Below are 17,796 nucleotides of genomic sequence, written 5' to 3'. Positions count from 1 at the left end.
TGCTGGCATCACACCTTCCGGTTTCCATGCACATTCAGCACATTTGGATTCTGTGGTAGACACTGACAGAAATGTTGTGGGAACTCAGGAGCCAGCTGTGTTCTCTAAAGTCTGTTGACTTTGCTGGCTGTTACCGTGGCTACACTCAGTCCCTGAGTCCCATCTCTTCTCTAAATGGGCAGAAGAAGAAAAAAAATCACTGCTCTCTTTCCTCAGTTTCCCAGATGTCTTCTGCCAGGTTCCTCAACATAGCCTCAATTTATGTGCAATTCACAGGCACCAAGGACTATGGAAGATTGTACTTAGATGTCCTTTCTTCTCTCTGAGTTCTAGCCTTCCCAAGACAGCTCCATATCGCCCCCTGCTCAGACAGCCCTAACTTCTGTTCTCTGAGTCAGGCAGTTCGTTAGTCACCTTGCCACACAGATCTGAAGGGTCCTCAGGCCAAAAGTCCTGTGCATCCTAATCCTTTATGACCATTTCCTTCATTCAAGATCAGTGCTTGCCTAGCATCTGCCTACTACAGGTTGCTCGATACTGCCTTCAAGATATTCAACACACACACACATGCACACGCACGCACAAACACACTCAGTCAGTTTTTATCATCTGTGCCAGGCTGGCTTGGCACGGGCCGCACCACCTTTAAGGATGACGGACATTTTTTTTCACAGCTAAGATCTATGTTGGTGGTTACCTTTGACCCAAGAAGTTCTCTGCCTATAACGCTGTTGCTTCTCAGAGAATAATACCTTTTCGGATAATGGGGTGAAGCTCGGTGGGCACAGAGACCCTGGTAAACACGGAAACGTGCCATGGTGCGAGAGGAGGTAAGAGAGGGCATGTCGGAAATGGAGTGGAAGGAGAGCATGTGAAGCTGTTTTACGGCTTTGTTTAAACCTAGCCTCTCCTCAGGTGTTGCCAGCCTCGGGGTGCATTTGTAAGAGGTCCAGGGGACTGAAAGAGTCCACGGGGTCAGAGCTGATCTGCAGGGAGAGCATCAGAACTTTCGTCTGTAATCGCAGGCTTAGATGTATGTACTGAGTGAATTGTGTAGGTAGATGGAGTCGACTGGAACGCCTAAGATGACCTCTTAAAACCCGTGCTTCCTGTGCACACATTTAAGGGGGCGTTGGTAGAGGTCGCAGCTACTGGTAGAGCTGAGCCGTTTGCTAAGGAGCAGCCTGTGGTGTAGTTAGAATGGAGGAGGAGTAGACCAGCTCACACACACACACACACACACACACACTCTGAAGCTTCTTTTGGAAACAGGACTCCCCTGGACTATGTAGGTACCCACAAACACACTAAGTACTGCACACTGCAGAGGGGCTGGGGGAGTGCAGCACTCTTGTGAGTTAAGCAGACCCCGACGAGACCCTCGAAGTCCAAATTTAGCCTAAGAATAGGTTTTCTTCAATAAGGACTTAACAGCTGTCAGAAAATCGGTGGGGAGCACAGGTGCCTACGTGGGCTGGTGGTAAAGGTAGATTTGAACTGTGAGTTCCGGGGCAAGTGTGTCTTCCTGTGAGAAACTAGGAGGCGCTTACTTACTGTGGCATCCCACTGCTACACAGAGGCAGAGGCACAATCCTCACAAGGGCCCAACGAGGCAGTCAGTTGTTAGAGCCGTGAGGTGTCCCCCGTAGGATGCCCACGTGGTAGAGCCACTTCTCTCCATTTGCATAGTCTGTGGTGGACTCTAAGCAGCCAGTCCTCTGGGATGGTGGGTGTGGATCATCAGTTAGCCTGCCGCTGTCCCGAGACAAATAGAGGTGACTCCCAAGAGAGCCATTTGCTTGGTTTTCAGGAGATAAATCTGACACCTGCACTGAGGACAGCAACCGTGTGCTGGGGGCATGATGGGACACAGACAGCACGCAGTACCTGGTGAAGCACCAGGTACCCCACAGCAGTGCTCAGCAAGCTCTTGCTACACGCTGGCTCTGGCCCTGTGATGTCTGTTGATCACGGTCACAGGATCACCCACGGTCATCCTGATGGGGTTTTGAGTCACGGTGGAAACACACCTCTGAGTGTGTCTATGAGTGTGTTTTCAAAGGAGGTTTTAACAGAACGGGGAAGGTCCACCCTGAATGTGAGGGTCTTCAATCCCATGGCCGACAATTCCTGGGGTCCCAGGCTAACAGAAAGAAGAAAGTGGACTAAGTACCGGCATTCATCTGCGTCTCCCTCCACACGGTGAGCCCAGCAGTGACCTACTCCCTCGAATTTCTGGTTACCGTGGCTCCTCCACCATGGCGGACTGTACTTTCAAATCATGAACTAAACCTAGCCCCTAAGTTGCCTTTGCCAGGTATCTGATCACAGTGATGAAAAGGGGTAATTAGCTCGGGTCTTATTGGGTTAAAAGTATTACTGTCTGTCTTTTATAAAGGGGGAGCCTGTTTACGAGCCCAGTGCTGGTGGGTTTCAGAGTTAAGGTACAAGCCGGAGACATCCCAGTGTCTAAGCCTTTCCCTTTTCACTGCATTGCACACGCATGCATCTGTAGCAAGGCAGTTGGAACATGAGACATGAGCAGAGTGCTGCTGCGTGTGACTCCTTCTTCAGGGGGAACAGCTTGTGTTCTTAAGTCCGACGGACGTTGTGGCATCTCATGGTACTCCGTGTCAACCTTTAGAGAGGATAGAAGCAGTCACACGGGTGTGACCAGGTCCCTTCTCGCTCCCGAACCCTCTGCCCTTTGTAGCTTTATCACAGAGACATTGTTGAGCCTGGGAGAAGCAGGTCTAAGCCTTCGAGCTGCTCCAAGATCATAGGATAGAGAGAGCCCCACCCCCCACTACACAGCTGCCCACGGGGGCACACACACACACACACACACACACACACACACACACACACCAGCACTTCCTGTCCTCGACACTTTTCCTCGTGCCAGAAATGACCTCACTGTTTCTGTAGAGTCTGCCTTCTCAGCTACATATCCCGTCCACCTCAAACTCTTTCCCTCAGCCCAAGAATCCCGTCAGCCTCAGTACTGGAATCCTGGCCTGGTCTAAGGCAGGGTTGCTAGGTGGGCAGAGCCATTTAAGTGGGAGACTCTGTGCTTTGAACTCCCTGGCTTCCCTCAGCTCCATTGAGGACACCTCAGTGTACACAAATGGAGCTCCCCAGGGCCCCTTCACCAGGGCAACACCTGAAAGAGGCAGGGACCATGTAGATCTTGTCTGTTGCTGTATCCCAGTGGCTCAGAAGCACCTGGGTTCCCAAGTGGAGTCAGTGTGAGCATTCAGAATGAGCTCTGCTTCCCTACCTCAGGGAAACCAGTAAGGCAGCTCCCATGATATGCACTCTCACCTCCAGTCTGGTAAGACGGAGCTCTCCAGGGTTCCGTGAGACAGTTGGTGCCATGCTGCTCTCCGTGGGTCATGTGCAGTCACTGTGATTAATGCCAAGTCCAAGGGATGGAAAACCCCTGCACTTCCACCTCTTTACTCCAGCGACAGCCGGGCAGGTAATTACCAGGTTAATTAACAGTTGGTGACTCTCCATCCACCCTCACCAGGCTCATTCTATCCCTGCCTTTGTCCTTGCTCTATAGCCTCTTATCCCAAGGCCTCTGGTGGCTCCTCAGCCTCCAGTACTGTCACTGAGCAAGTCACACAGGCAGCAGAGGTGGACGATGGTGCCAACCAATGTCTTGGAGGCCTTTGGATGGCAGGAGGTGAGCCACAGGCTTTCACTTCCTTGATTGTGTCATCTGTTACATTGGCCAAAGAGGGACAAGTAGAGGGGTCAGCAGTGAACAAGGGCCGCTTCTACCCCACCTCCTCTTTAGGTCTGGTGGGGGCAGGAGCGTGGTGTTCTGTCAGAGGATTTTGCCTGAACTGATGTGAGGCCAGACGTGTCCGTGAAGCCAAATTGCATGGGGGTGAGGGGGCGCTTTCTTTCAGCCTTTAAGAAATCATCCAGGAGCCAGAGTAATGAAATTAACTAAGAGTTCATACCATTCTTGCAAAGGACCCAGGCTCTGTTCCAGCACTCTCTCCTGGCCTCTGCAGGCACCTGCACACACCATCTCTCTCTCTCTCTCTCTCTCTCTCTCTCTCTCTCTCTCTCTCTCTCTCACACACACACACACACACACACACACACACACACACACTTAAAAAACATAACTGGGCTGGAGAGATGGCTCAGTGGTTAAGTCACTGACTGCTCTTCCAGAGGTCCTGAGTTCAATTCCCAGCAACCACATGGTGGCTCAAAACCATCTGTAATGGGATCTGATGCCCTCTTCTGGTGTCTGAAGGCAGCTACAGTGTACTCATATAAATAAAATCCTTAAAAAAAACTATAACTAAGGATAGGTGTAGGGCCATGTGCCTTTAATTAATCCCAGCAATCAGGAGTATGCTGGCTAGTTTTATGTAAACTTGACGCAGACTAGTCATTCTAGAAGAGGGAACCTCAGTTGAGAAAACAAGTCTACCAGATTGGCCTGTGGGCAAGCCTGTGGCATTTTCTTGCTTGATGATTGGTATGGGAGGGCTCAACTCAGTTATGTTACCCTGGGCTACCCTAGGCTACCCTGGGCTACCCTGGGCTGGTGGTCCTGCATGCTATAAGAGAACAGGCTGAGCAAGCCATGAGGAACAAGCCAGTAAACAGGATTCCTCCATGGCCTCTGCATCAGCTCCTGCCTCCAGGTTCCTGCCCCACTTGAGTTCCTGTCCTGACCTCTGTCAGTGATGGGCTGTGATGTAGAAGTGTAAGCTGAAATGAAGGCTTCCCTCTCAAGGTGCTTTTGGCCACAGTGCTTTATCGCAGCAATAGAAACTCGAATTAAGACAGGGAGGAGGAAGCAGGCAGATCTCTGTGAGTTGGAAGCCAGCCTGGTCTAGAAAGCAACCTCCAGGCCAGCCAGGGCTATGTAGTGAGACCCTCTCTCAAGTAATGGTGATGTTGATGATGGGGATGGGAATGATAGTAGTGATGGGGATGATGGGGAGATGGGGATGATGATGATAGTGGTCATGGGGATGATGGGGATGTGATAGTGATTTAAAAAATTAAAAATAAAACCATTTTTACCTTCTGTAAAAGCCAAACTGTGAACCGGCTAATCAAACATTCGAAGTGTTCTCTTTCAAAATGAGGATTCAGTCACTCCCAGGAAAAAACAGCTTTCCAGATAGACTCTGCTGTACCAAGAGTCTCCAGCTGGGTGTGAGAGGCAGGAACACAAGTCGGGCCTGTTTCTGTAGCAGGATTATAGATGAGTCAGTTGTGCACTTTTGTTTAGGAAGAAGGTAAATCAAAAATGGACGAAATGGTTGTAATACCCGGGTTGGTTTACTTGGCAACAACCAGGCGAGTATGGGCGTGGGGTACGGCGAAGGAGGGTAATTTTATAGTGGATTTCACCAGACGTCCGCCTTACTTCTGTATTTGCTCGGAATTTTTCCCAAGTTCAAAACCAGAAGATTCCATGTAAATAATAACGTTAAAATATCGCCCCGCCGTTCGGGTGACACCGGGGGAAGAACTTTAACACAGCAGTATGTCACAAAATCCGAAGCCAAGCTTCCTAATGTGTTCTGGCTAACAAATAACAAATATATGTTTAAAGGTGGCTCGAGAGGCCAAAACATGAATTGTGAGTGTCCCTGGTCAGCAGGATTACGGGTGTTTTTGTTTTGTTGTTTTAATTTGAGGGGAACTTTGGAAATCTCTGACCCACCATTGTGTTCAATGATGCCATTATGTTTTCTGCGACATTGTTGACATCAGCCATTAGAAAGCCACTTCTGTGGTTGCTGCCCATGTGGCTGTGGACGTGGTCTTTGCTGTCCTCCTCTCTGGCCTGGACTCTGGCTTCTCAGAGGTGCATGCAGGTGAGGTGACAGGCAGCAGTCCCACCACCATGACATGGGCACACATTGGTTGCTCCGTCTGACATGTTCCTCTAACATGGGTTTCCATCTGCTTTTAGTGACCTGGACATGATTTCCACAAGGGTGATGGACATTAAACTTCGGGAGGCTGCTGAAGGCCTTGGGGAAGACAGCACAGGTGAGAGTCCAGCTTGCCCCGCTTTGGGGGAAGGGCTTTGGTTGCAGGGAGATGTGCTTTGTGACTTTCTTCATGGAGGGGAACGTCCAGCCTCCATACTTGGTCTGCTCAAATATCCACATCTCCATGATGTCTCTGGGAAGACAGAGGCCTCCCCATTTCATGCCATCTGGCAACATTGCTCTCTTGCTGCTCTGTCAAAGAGTGGGGTCTTTGACTGTCTTTTCCCTCCTCATGGAGGCACATATGGTCCTGTATTTGACTTGAGAGAAAAAGCAGGGGGTGAAGCTGGAGCACCTGTACTTCTTGGGGTGAGGAGGACACATTCAAGGCCAGGTTGGGCTACACATAGAGGCTAAATAGCTCCATTTATCACCCAAAGGTATGCACAGGAGGTTTTGTCAAGTACAGGATGAGCTGATCCTCCAGAGAAAACAATTCCATCAAAAGAGCCTTTGACCCTTCCCCTACAACTTTTCCAAGGCCTTTATCCCAGCCTCTACTGAGCCAGCTTCCAGGCTCCTGAGTGGTTACTTCAGAACACATTCTGAGAACGCCTCGTCATAGGACTGGTGTTTATGCCTCAATATAGTTGTGAGGTTGATATTGAAAGTCGTTGGTCTCCCTCCATGCCCATCCTCATTGGTCCCGGCCCTTTCACTCACCGTGATCTGTTAACAAAGGTCTCCAACCCTCTCGTTCAAATTAAAAGTCCCAGGAATAGTTTTCTTTGAGTTAGGAAGGATAATTTCCCATGACCATGAACCACAAAGGATAACTTCCCATGATGATGAACCCACGAAGGATAATTTCCCATGACCATGAACCCATGAAGGATAACTTCCCATGACCATGAACCCATGAAGGATAACTTCCCATGACCATGAACCCATGAAGGATAACTTCCCATCACAGTGAACCATGAAGGATAACTCCGATGAGAATGAACTATGAAGGATAACTCCCATGACAAATGAACCCATGAAGGAAAACTTCCCATGATGATGAACCCATGAAGGATAACTTCCCATGACGATAAACCCATGAAGGATAACTTCCCATGACAATGAACCACGAAGGATAACTTCTCATGACCATGAACCACAAAGGATAACTTCCCATGACGATGAACCCATGAAGGATGATTTCCCATGACGATGAACCCATGAAGGATGATTTCCCATGACGATGAACCCATGAAGGATGATTTCCCATGACGACGAACCCATGAAGGATAACTTCCCATGACCATGAACCAATGAAGGATAACTTCCCATGATGAAAAACCCATGAAGGATAACTTCCCATGACCATGAACCACAAAGGATAACTTCCCATGACCATGAACCACAAAGGATAACTTCCCATGACGATGAACCCATGAAGGATGATTTCCCATGACAATGAACCCATGAAGGATAATTTCCCATGACCATGAACCCATGAAGGATAACTTCCCATCACAGTGAACCATGAAGGATAACTCCGATGAGAATGAACTATGAAGGATAACTCCCATGACAAATGAACCCATGAAGGATGATTTCCCATGATGATGAACCCATAAAGGATAACTTCCCATGACGATAAACCCATGAAGGATAACTTCCCATGACAATGAACCACGAAGGATAACTTCCCATGACCATGAACCACAAAGGATAACTTCCCATGACGATGAACCCATGAAGGATGATTTCCCATGACAATGAACCCATGAAGGATAATTTCCCATGACCATGAACCCATGAAGGATAACTTCCCATGACCATGAACCCATGAAGGATAACTTCCCATGACCATGAACCCATGAAGGATAATTTCCCATGACGATGAACCCATGAATGATAACTTCCCATGATGATGAATCCATGAAGGATAACTTCCCATGACGATGAACCCATGACCAGCTGCTGCCTTCAGACAGGTATCTCAGTGGACTTTCTATCTTGTATGAAAATGGAGCATTCAGGTTACATTAGGACCAGTTTCCTGTTGCACTTCAGTAGCTGCCCAGTAAATTCGAGTATGAAGTGGGGGTATTTTAAGATTAACCCTGAGTGGGGAAAATGGTCATTCAACTGTATCATCTCATGGGAAACTAAATTATTGCTTTTTAAAGTGAGAAAATGTGACCTGATCTGCACACCATGACTTGACGTAGAAAGAGCAGATCCACGGACGGCTGCTTGGTAAGGGTGGGGAAGCGTGAGGAGATGGGACAGACTTGTCCTGCATCTTGGTTGAGGAAGTCATTGTGCTGATCTTTAAATACCAGAGAGATGTTTATCATGATTTAAATATTTTAAATGATAGTGCCAATTTTAAAAACAAGTGGATTTGTTAAGAATAAATATAATTAGTGAAACTTCAGCGTTGTGTTAAAGAGCAGATTACACAAGCTCGAGATCACAGGGGACCGTACACAAGGCAGAGAGGAATGTGGAGAAAATGGGAAACGTCAAAGAAGACAGAGAGCTGAGAAACAGCCTGTACAGAGAAAGAAAAACAAACAACAGCCCAGTCCACAGATTTAAGATGCCCAGTGAGGGCTGGAGAGATGGCTCAGTGGTTAAGAGCGCTTGCTACTCTAGCATGGGACTTGCGTTCAGGTCCCAGAAAAGCCACCTGGAACTCCAGCTTTAGGCTGGCTGGCACCCTCTTCTGGCCTCTGCAGGATCCTCACGTGTACGGACATACATACCTAAATAAAAATCTATTAAAGAAAGAAATCCAAGGGTTCCTTAGAGAAATAAAGGGAGAAATAAATCGATAAAAAGGAATAAATAAATAAATAAATCCAATGACTCCTAAGAGGAATAAGTAAAAGGCTGAGGAAACACAGTGGGAAAGCCATAGAAAGCCAAAGATTAAGAGTCTTAGGTCCAAGGAGATGAGCCAGAGTCACGGCTGGTTCTCAACAGTACGGTAGGACCCGCAAAGCTGCGAGCCATTAGAAAAATAACTACCAACCTGGAAGGCCAAACCTGAAGAGGACATCTGTCAGGCCCAAAGGGGAAACAGAGGCGCCTAAAGGCCCATGCCTGTCACTGGTTGGCTCCTTAAGAAGTGTGAAGTAGAAATTGACAATTAAATAAAACCTTGGTGGTCTCTCTCTCTCTCTCTCTCTCTCTCTCTCTCTCTCTCTCTCAAATTGTCAGGACAGGTTTATTTTAAGAATCAGTACAGATATAAAATATAAATTGAAAGTAAAAAATGGCAGAGCCCAAATTGCCATCTCTCAGAGAAGAAAATACAGTGTTTCCAGAGCATTGTGGGACGTTAGTGAAAACTGTCAATGTGTGAGACCATAAAGTAAGTCTCAGCAGATTTGAATAGAACAAAATTCAGAGCGCATTATCGCACTCCAATTAAATTAATAACGAAGAGATAGAAGTTTGCCAAGTGTTTGGAAATGACGACAGGCCTTTCTGTACAACATGAGGATCTAACTAAAAAGGTGTGATCGTGGAAGTCAGAAACTACTTCGAACCAAATAATAATGAAAACACAAACTTTTATGATGTGTAGAACTTAAGGGATCTAGAAGGAACTGCCTATCCTGAAATGTATTTATTAGCAAATCAGAGAAGGTTTAAACATTGTATGTTTTTCTCAAAAGAACCACTTAAAAAAAAAATCTCAAATCTGGGCCTGGGGTTGTGGCTCAGGGGTAGAGCTGGCACCTATCTTCCGGAGCCCCAGAAGAATCTAACTCTTCACAAGCCGTTGGCATAGTTGACCAAGGGAAAAGAAGGAGGCACAAATCATTGACACCGGGCAAGCACAAGGTGCTGCGGACGCTCAAGAAACGAGCGTCAGGGGCTGGAGAGATAGATGGCTCAGCGGTTAAGAGCACTGACTGCTCTTCCAGAGGTCCTGAGTTCAAATCCCAGCAACCACATGGTGGCTCACAACCATCTGTAATGGAATCTGATGCCCTCTTTCGGTGTGTCTGAAGATAGCTACAGTGTACTCATCTATAATAAATAAATAAATCTTTAAGAAACAAGTGCGTCTCAGTGGTAACTTTTGCCAGTAAATTTGAAATGTTAAGATGAAGATAAATCCATACTTATGTGAGACAACAGAACAGACCGAAGAATTAGGAACGTGGATTGGTCCTGTAGCTGTCTAAGAAGCTGGGTCACAAAACCTAGGAGAAGAAGAAATTAAAACAAAGGAGATGCTTGAGGCATTTATGAATACACAGAGTTAGGTGTCTATATCCATGCAGTACCTGCAGAGGCCAGAAGAGGGTGCCGGGGCGCCTGAAACTGGGTTTCATCGGCATAAAGTGCACAGCTGTCACATTCTGCTCTGTGTAGCCACGCTCCCACCCTGACTCTTCACGCCCTGAGCAGCACCTGGGTGTCAAGACAGGAAGCCTGTTTACTTGTGAGGGTCTCCAGGGACACCTAATAATCTGTTGACTACTTGAAGGCCAGGTGGTATCCCTGTCAAATGCTAAGAGCTCCTGAGAGACTTTGAGCACAAGCTCTGGATGGAGAACCATCTGCACACAAGATAAACATTCCGTGATGCGAAAGGAAGTTTCCATCGGGCGTTGAGAAAATGGCCCTAGAATGCTTGTCTCCTCTGGAGCAACGACGTTTGCCCGACGTTTGCTGGCAGAATCTCAGGTTATCCCTCAGATGAAGGTGTGGTCATTTGAAGTTCCCGTGGGGACTTTAACACAAAGATGATTAGAAAGACCCTCTCTTGTATTTTAAATCTGTTCTGTTTGGAATTTACTTAGTAAAGCTGTCTTAGACAGTGGTAGCAAATTTCCGCGGGCTCACACAACCTGTTTGTATGCTTCGATTCTGTTCTCTCTTACAGACACTCAGAGAAGGATGGGACGTGGCTGAGCTGCCCCGGGGGGAGTTTCTGGGTCTGAGAGGCCCTGTGGGAAGGAATGAAGGTGACATCCGAGGAGCACACAATAGCCACAATCTGCTCACTTTTCTTACAAACCCACCCCAGCACACAATTTTAAAAATAAAATAAATTCTTAAAAATATTATATTAAAAAACCAACCTGGATTATCGCACAGCCTTTACCTCATCTGACGTTATGTATGCATTAGGTATGAAATAGTTATTGTGCGTATTCCAGAGGTTTAAAGAACACAGTATCTGGTGAGAGGAAGGAGAGATGGCTCAGAGCACTGACCACTCTTCCAAAGGACCCACACTGGATTCCAAGCACCCACATGGCAGCTCACATCCATCTTGTAACTCCAATTCCTGAGATCTGGGGCTCTCTTTGCATCTCTTTGGGCTGTACATGCACAAAGTACACACATCTATACACATAGAAACCAGTATCTATTTCAGGGGTGCAGGCCTTATATGTCATATCTGTTCGTAGTATGCTGAGTCCCTGGTTTCTGGTCACCTGTGCCCCTCACACACCTGTACTGCTGGTCACCTGTGCCCCTAACACACCTGTTCTGCTGGTCACCTGTGCCCCTCACACACCTGTACTGCTGGTCACCTGTGCCCCTAACACACCTGTACTGCTGGTCACCTGTGCCACTCACACACCTGTATGACTAGTCACCTGTGCCCCTAAACTGCTGGCTGTGTCCCTCACATACCTGTACTGCTGGTCACCTGTGCCACTCACACACCTGCACTGCTGATCACCTGTGTCCCTCACACACCTGTATGACTGGTCACCTGTGCCCCTAAACTGCTGGCTGTGTCCCTCACACACCTGTACTGCTGGACACCTGTTCCCCTCACACACCTTTTTTCTTTTCATCTGAATAGGAAAGAAAAAGTCCAAATTTAAAACATTTAAGAAGCTGTTTGGGAAGAAGAAGAGAAAGGAAACAGCACCCACAGGAAACAGCGCCTGGAAGCAAAATCCGGCCAAGAGCGAGGTTATCACTATCGAGGAGTCGGGCCCTGTGTATGACTCTGAAGATGAACTGGAGTAAGTTGTTTTCATGTGCATCTGGCTTGTAAGCCTCAGGAGGAGGGGACATCGGGCATAGGAGGTATCCAGAACTCTTATTTCAGTGCCTTAGTATCTTGTCAGGTTCCTGAGCCTCTTCCTCTCCTGGGTGATGGGACACCCTTAGGAGTTCCTCAGTGCATGGTGTGTCTATTAACTTTTTCAGACACAGGGATGGAGAAAGGTAGGGGAAACTTGATTGTGTAGTTGCTCCCTGCTGGGTGTTGTATTTTAAAAGGTCGCAGTACCTGGGGCTGGAGAGATGGCTCAGTGGTTAAGAGCACTTGTTGCTCTTGCAGAGAACTGAATTTGGTTCCCAGCCCACACACAATGGCTCACAACTGTCTGTAACTCCCAAATCTGAGCTCTAATGCCTCTGAGAATGTACCTGTGTGATGCACATATGCACATGCAAGGTGAATCACTCAAGAGCATAAAATAAAATTTTATAAACTCTTTAAAAAAAATAAGTTCTCGGTAAGGCCTGGGAAGATGGTTCCACATGGATCTATGTAATTCCAGGACTCCTGTAGCAACATAGGAGGCAGAGACAGGACTCGCTCCAGAAGCTCATGGGTGAGCTGGGCTAGGGGCCGTGGTAAATAACAAAGGGCCGTCCCAAACAGGTTGGAAGGCAAAGTCTGCCATCTGAGTTTGCCTCTCATGCATACCTGTCCCCACCCCCACACATACCCAGAGATATGTTTTTTTAAGAGCATAGTAGCTGCAAAAGATTGTACTAAAACCATAACAGAAATTAGCAAAATCAGTCATGAGTGACCTGGGAGCCTGCCCTGAATCGCACAGCAGAAAGGGAAGGATCGGGGTCCAGACCTTGGTTTAATTAACCAAAAAATGCTCAAGGACCTGGAACACAGTACCAGGAACACACATGTCTGAACTTAAACGCTGATGGAGGAAGGGCTCTTTCGCTAGAGCAAGGTCTGCAGATAGGCCATGGCTTCTTGTTTGGACCTAACAAATTAGACACACTGGGGACAAAACGTGTAACCTGTAACTCATAACAATACGGTCGTCTGTCTCCCCCAGTTACCCCCCAACTCCCCACAGTCGTATTCTGGACCAAAGAGGAGAGGAGTAAGCTTGTAATACCTTTTCAACATCAACTCTCTTTTCGGGGTAAAATGCCAGTCAGAAGGCTATGGCTCCAGAGACAGGAACAGGGCAGCCTGTGTCTGGAGGCAGAGAAGTTACACTGGCCACTTGGTGGCGCTGTAAGACTGAAGATGGAGAACCAGAAACTCCACCCCCGCCCCTGCCCCCGCTCTGTCCCAGAGCTAGCTTGAAGCAGAGTGGGCATGTGGGTACCTTGTAAGACTGCAAAGTCGTTGGGGAAGGGTCGTCCTGGCTAGCCCTGGGAAATTCTAATCCCACCCTATCTCCCGGTGTTTAAAAACCAAGCCTGTGAGGGATCTATCTAGCCACAAAGGGGAGCGTAGCTAGAGGGCCAGGCTCTGGGAAAACCACCCGCATGTGGGTCATGTTCCTTTCACAGGAACCCAGAGAAAGGGGGGCAGAGAGCCCTTGATATCGGCCCACGACTACACACAGTAGGAACATGATTGGCATTAGTTCATGAGAGGAACATGGTGGGGGTGCCAGTGGAGAGGCAGCTCAGTGGTTAAGATTGCATTTCTACAGGGGACCCGAGTTTGGTTCTCAGCACCTACATGAGGTGGCTCAAATCTGCCTAACTCCAGCTCCAGGAGATCAGACCCCCGGGCTTCCATGGGCCCCTGTTTTTAATTACAGGAACCTGCGCTTTGCAACAACCTCCCCCTCTCTCTCTCTCTCTCTCTCTCTCTCTCTCTCTCTCTCTCTCTCTCTCTCTCAATTCCCATGTGGTGTGTGTGTGTGTGTGTGTGTGTGTGTGTGTGTGTGTGTGTAAAATTCAGGATAAAAACGAAAAAAAAAAGGAAAATTTAAAGATATTTGAGATCACCTTTAAGGTGAGGTCCTAGAAGGAACGGTGACATTTTTCAAGGTCAACAGTGAAGAAGTGACCCTTTCTTTAGTCTCTATGAGAATCTGCCATCAAACTCTGCAACAACTTCTGAAGGTCACAGGCAGGCAAGATGACCTGTGCTGGGGTGGCCTGGTGCTGGCTTCATCGGTGACAGCCCCCGGGGTCCCTTTGCCTCTCTGAGTCCAACCTCAGCACACCTGAGTTACAGCCTTTGTTCTCCCCATTCTGTATTGTCTCGTAGTGAGCTAGGTCACAGGTTCTCAGCCTGTGCATCACCACCCCTTTGGGGGTCACATATCAGACATCCTGTGTAGCAGATGTTCACGTTGTGCCTCATAACAGTAGCAAAATTAGTTATGAAGTAGCAACAAAAATAATTTTATGATTGGGGGATCACCACAACATGAGGTGTCTCGGGGTTAGGAAGGTTGAGAACTCTGCCCTAGAGGCTTGGAGAGATGCGTGGCCTGCCCCTGTACCAAGAGGCCTGCACTCCCTGGGTACTTCAGCTCTACTGATGCTACAGCTCAGCACTGAATCTTGAGAGGTCAGTGTCAAATACTCCGCAAATCTTATTTTTTTTTTTTTAAGGTTTATTTACTTATTCTGTACACAGTGTTCTGCTTGCATATATGCCTGCACTCCAGAAGAGGGCACCAGATCTCATTACAGAGGTTGTGAGCCACCATGTGGTTGCTGGGAATTGAATTCAGGATCCCTGGAAGAGCAGACAGTCCTCTTAACCTCTGAGCCATCTCTCCAGCCCTTCTCCGACAGTCTTAATCCTGAGTGGTCGCTGTCAATACCCCACTGTTTGTACCTGATGCTCTTAAATGGTCCATTTCTTCAGTGCAAAACTGTGGGTTTCTGATTCTCTCGTTCATTTTACACATTGCTGAGTTTCCTCAATGAAGAACTTTCCTTTATCAGGAGCGGGAGAGATGGCTCAACAGCTAAGAGCACTTGTTACTCTTGGAGAAGATCTGGGTTCAGTTCCCAGCAAGTTCATGGTGGTTCATGACCATCTGTAACTTCAGGTCCAGATCTGACTTCCTTTGATCTCCATAGGCACTATACATATATGTACTATACATATATGTAGGCAAACCTTCACATGTGTGTAAATTAAATAAATCTAAAAAAATGTTTAAAAGCTTTCCTTCTAAAGTACAATCTGTTCAGGAAAAAAGCAAAATGCTCAGTTGGTGTTTAATTGGTGTCCGTTCCTAGAGGAGTCCCTTAACTGTGACCAAAAAATTAGTTTTCTTTTTTTCCCCTAAAATATCATTGTGAACATTGTATTTTTAAACATTTAAAATTTTTATTTTATTTACACAGAATTCTGTGTAATCTAGACTGGCTTTAAATTCACTCCAGAGTGCTGCTGGGATTACAGGTGTAAGCCGCCACACATGATCTTCCATGGTATTCCAGAATGAGCCCAGGGCTTTGTGCATGCTAGGCGGGCACGCTACCAACGGAGCTACATACATATCGACCACAAAAACACTGATTCCAAATACGTTTGTTGTCCTTTAATCCATAACAGTCTTTTCTCATTGTCTCATCTTGCACTGTGAAGACTCGATTCGATGTTGGTCTTTGGTCATGAGCTCAGCCATCTCTGAGAGGCCCCTTGCTTTCCTGCATGGGAGAAGTCCTCGTTCAGTTCTCTGTGCTTCCTGGCTTGGATCTTTTTCACAAGTCATGTTTCCTTCCTGTCAGAGAGAAGTTGTCTTAGAGATCACAGTGTGGGTGTGGTGGCCACGACAACTACTCAGCTGTAGTCTCTTCTAGACCGCTACGGGGTCGAACTAGGAAATAGGTTTATTTCTGGGAGAATTCTGAGCACTTCATTCACTGACACTTGCAATTCCAGGAAAGATGAAGCTTCTTGCTTTATATCTCTGTATCCATTTTCTGTTACTCTGAAAAGCTTGGCTTGTGATGAAATTGCTTTCCGTTTTCCTCCTATAGTGGTGACTTTTCTTTCCCTGTTTCTATAGTGATCCTCCTGCCTCTGACTCCCCAGTACTGTGCCACGATGTACCACCGTGTTTGCCATAAAATTACCCCCCACCCCTACCCCATCTTAAAGATTTTTCTTTTGGATTGACTTTGTGTCTTGTGTAACACATTGTATATTTCCAAAGACGAAATTGTAACTGTCGTTACCTTTGACCCTGCCTCCTCATCCAGTTCCTTCCTTCCCATTTAAAGAAGCCACACTTGTGTATCTGCCACTGTATCCATTTTTATTTTTAAAGCCATTAGCAGGGACTTGCCCGTGCTCAGCACCGTTGCATGTATAGCCACCTCTCTGCTCAAATGCAGCTGACTGCCGCACTCTCCTGTCCTGTGTGTTCTGGTTTTTCTTGGTGTTCTTTGGTAAGCTCAGGCCAGTGCTGAGCCCCTACCCCCTCCATCACCTGCCCTGCCCTCCATGGGACACCTGAAACTCATTTGATTTGACAGCTGCTGAGGGATACTGCCATTGTATAGATACAATGATGAATGACCTAACCCATGGCCCCTCATGGGGTTTCTCCCTGGCTTTTCTGAGGCCTCTTCCTGCTACCTCTACTCCAAGTCACACCTGGACTGGAGATGTTTAGCCAGTAGTTAGGGTTTCTAGAGGGAAGACCCAGGCTGTTGACACATAGAAAGAAAATCCAGGCGTATGCATGACCTTGGCGTTTAGAGAGTGTGCTCTCTGGGCTGTCCTGATTGCCTGTGAAGATACACCCTTCTGAGCATTCTGGATTTCCACTGTACACACACACACACACACACACACACACACACACACACACACACACACACAGCATTACTAACACAGTTGGATATGCAGTAGGATGGGCCACACCTCCAAGTCCCCAGTGCCCCATAGAAGACAGGATGCCCAAGGAGGACAGGATGGGGCTGGTGCGCACAAGATGTCCCGTGCCTACAAGGCTACTTTCCTTCCTTAACTGACGGTCTCGGACACCTCCTTCCACCTATTATTCAGCAGGCTAGGAAAGTCTGACAGCTAATTCCCACATCCTCTGAGAGTGTTGTATGAATGTCCTGGGAGTTGTTTTGAGTCCGGTCCTTGGGCTTGGAGCCGGACTTCCACGCTTTGGGTCACAAGCACAGTGGTAGGATTTACAAACCATGCCAGATCACCAGTGCAGGCAGCGTCTCTTCAGACTTGCGGTTCTTGTTTCTGTGGTCTGGAGCATCTTGGGGAGACGCTGCTGTGCTGACAGCCTCCAGCTTGTGGATAGCACGTTAACTTAGCCCACAGTCCACAGCCCCACATTCCCTGGACACCTGAGACAGATTCCCAGGACCCAGGCAGCGCCAGACTTTCCTCTCTACAGGCCTGAGACTTGGACCCCACGCCTCCAAACTTTCATTTTTCCACTCATCAAAATAACCTTCATCATCTACAACCTTCAAACCTCTTAGGAAAATGCCCTTCTGTAGGTTCTGACTGGTGTTTGACAGGGACAGAGACAAAGGAGCAACTGCTAACTATATGTGACAGAGGACTTTGGGGGGATAATGTGTGTTCATTCATCCCTCTCTCACTCTGAGTCCCTAGGATCAGGGACAGGTGGAGGTGTCGGAAGCTCACAGTGACTCTCTTTATCCTAGGGAGTCCAGGGGCACTATGGGCAGCCGGGCCCTCTCCCACGACAGTATTTTCTTTCCTGAATCGGGACAGGACCCTGCTCGGCCTGTGCGGGTGTTCTCCCAAGAAAATGTGTGTGACCGGATCAAGGCTTTGCAGGTAAGGGCTTGCTTGGCACTCTCA

General features: G+C 47.6%; 1 protein-coding gene across 17 annotated transcripts in view; it reads left to right on the top strand.

The window, feature by feature from the left end:
- The window catches only part of Cracdl (CRACD like), a 116,413-nt gene that overhangs the window by 70,161 nt on the left and 28,456 nt on the right, over positions 1-17,796 (top strand). For 10 of the 17 annotated variants that reach the window (NM_001428726.1, NM_001428724.1, NM_001428725.1 and 7 more), the window contains 3 exon segments: positions 5,963-6,042; positions 11,821-11,986; positions 17,637-17,772. In NM_001428726.1, the coding sequence (NP_001415655.1) occupies positions 5,973-6,042; positions 11,821-11,986; positions 17,637-17,772 (372 nt within the window). In that variant the 5' untranslated portion in view covers positions 5,963-5,972. 17 annotated transcript variants of the gene reach the window in all.

Source organism: Rattus norvegicus, chromosome 9 (genome assembly GCF_021556685.1).
Source record: "Rattus norvegicus strain SHRSP/BbbUtx chromosome 9, alternate assembly SHRSP_T2T, whole genome shotgun sequence".
Classification (NCBI taxonomy): domain Eukaryota; kingdom Metazoa; phylum Chordata; class Mammalia; order Rodentia; family Muridae; genus Rattus; species Rattus norvegicus.
This window is presented reverse-complemented; position numbering and strand designations above follow the sequence as displayed.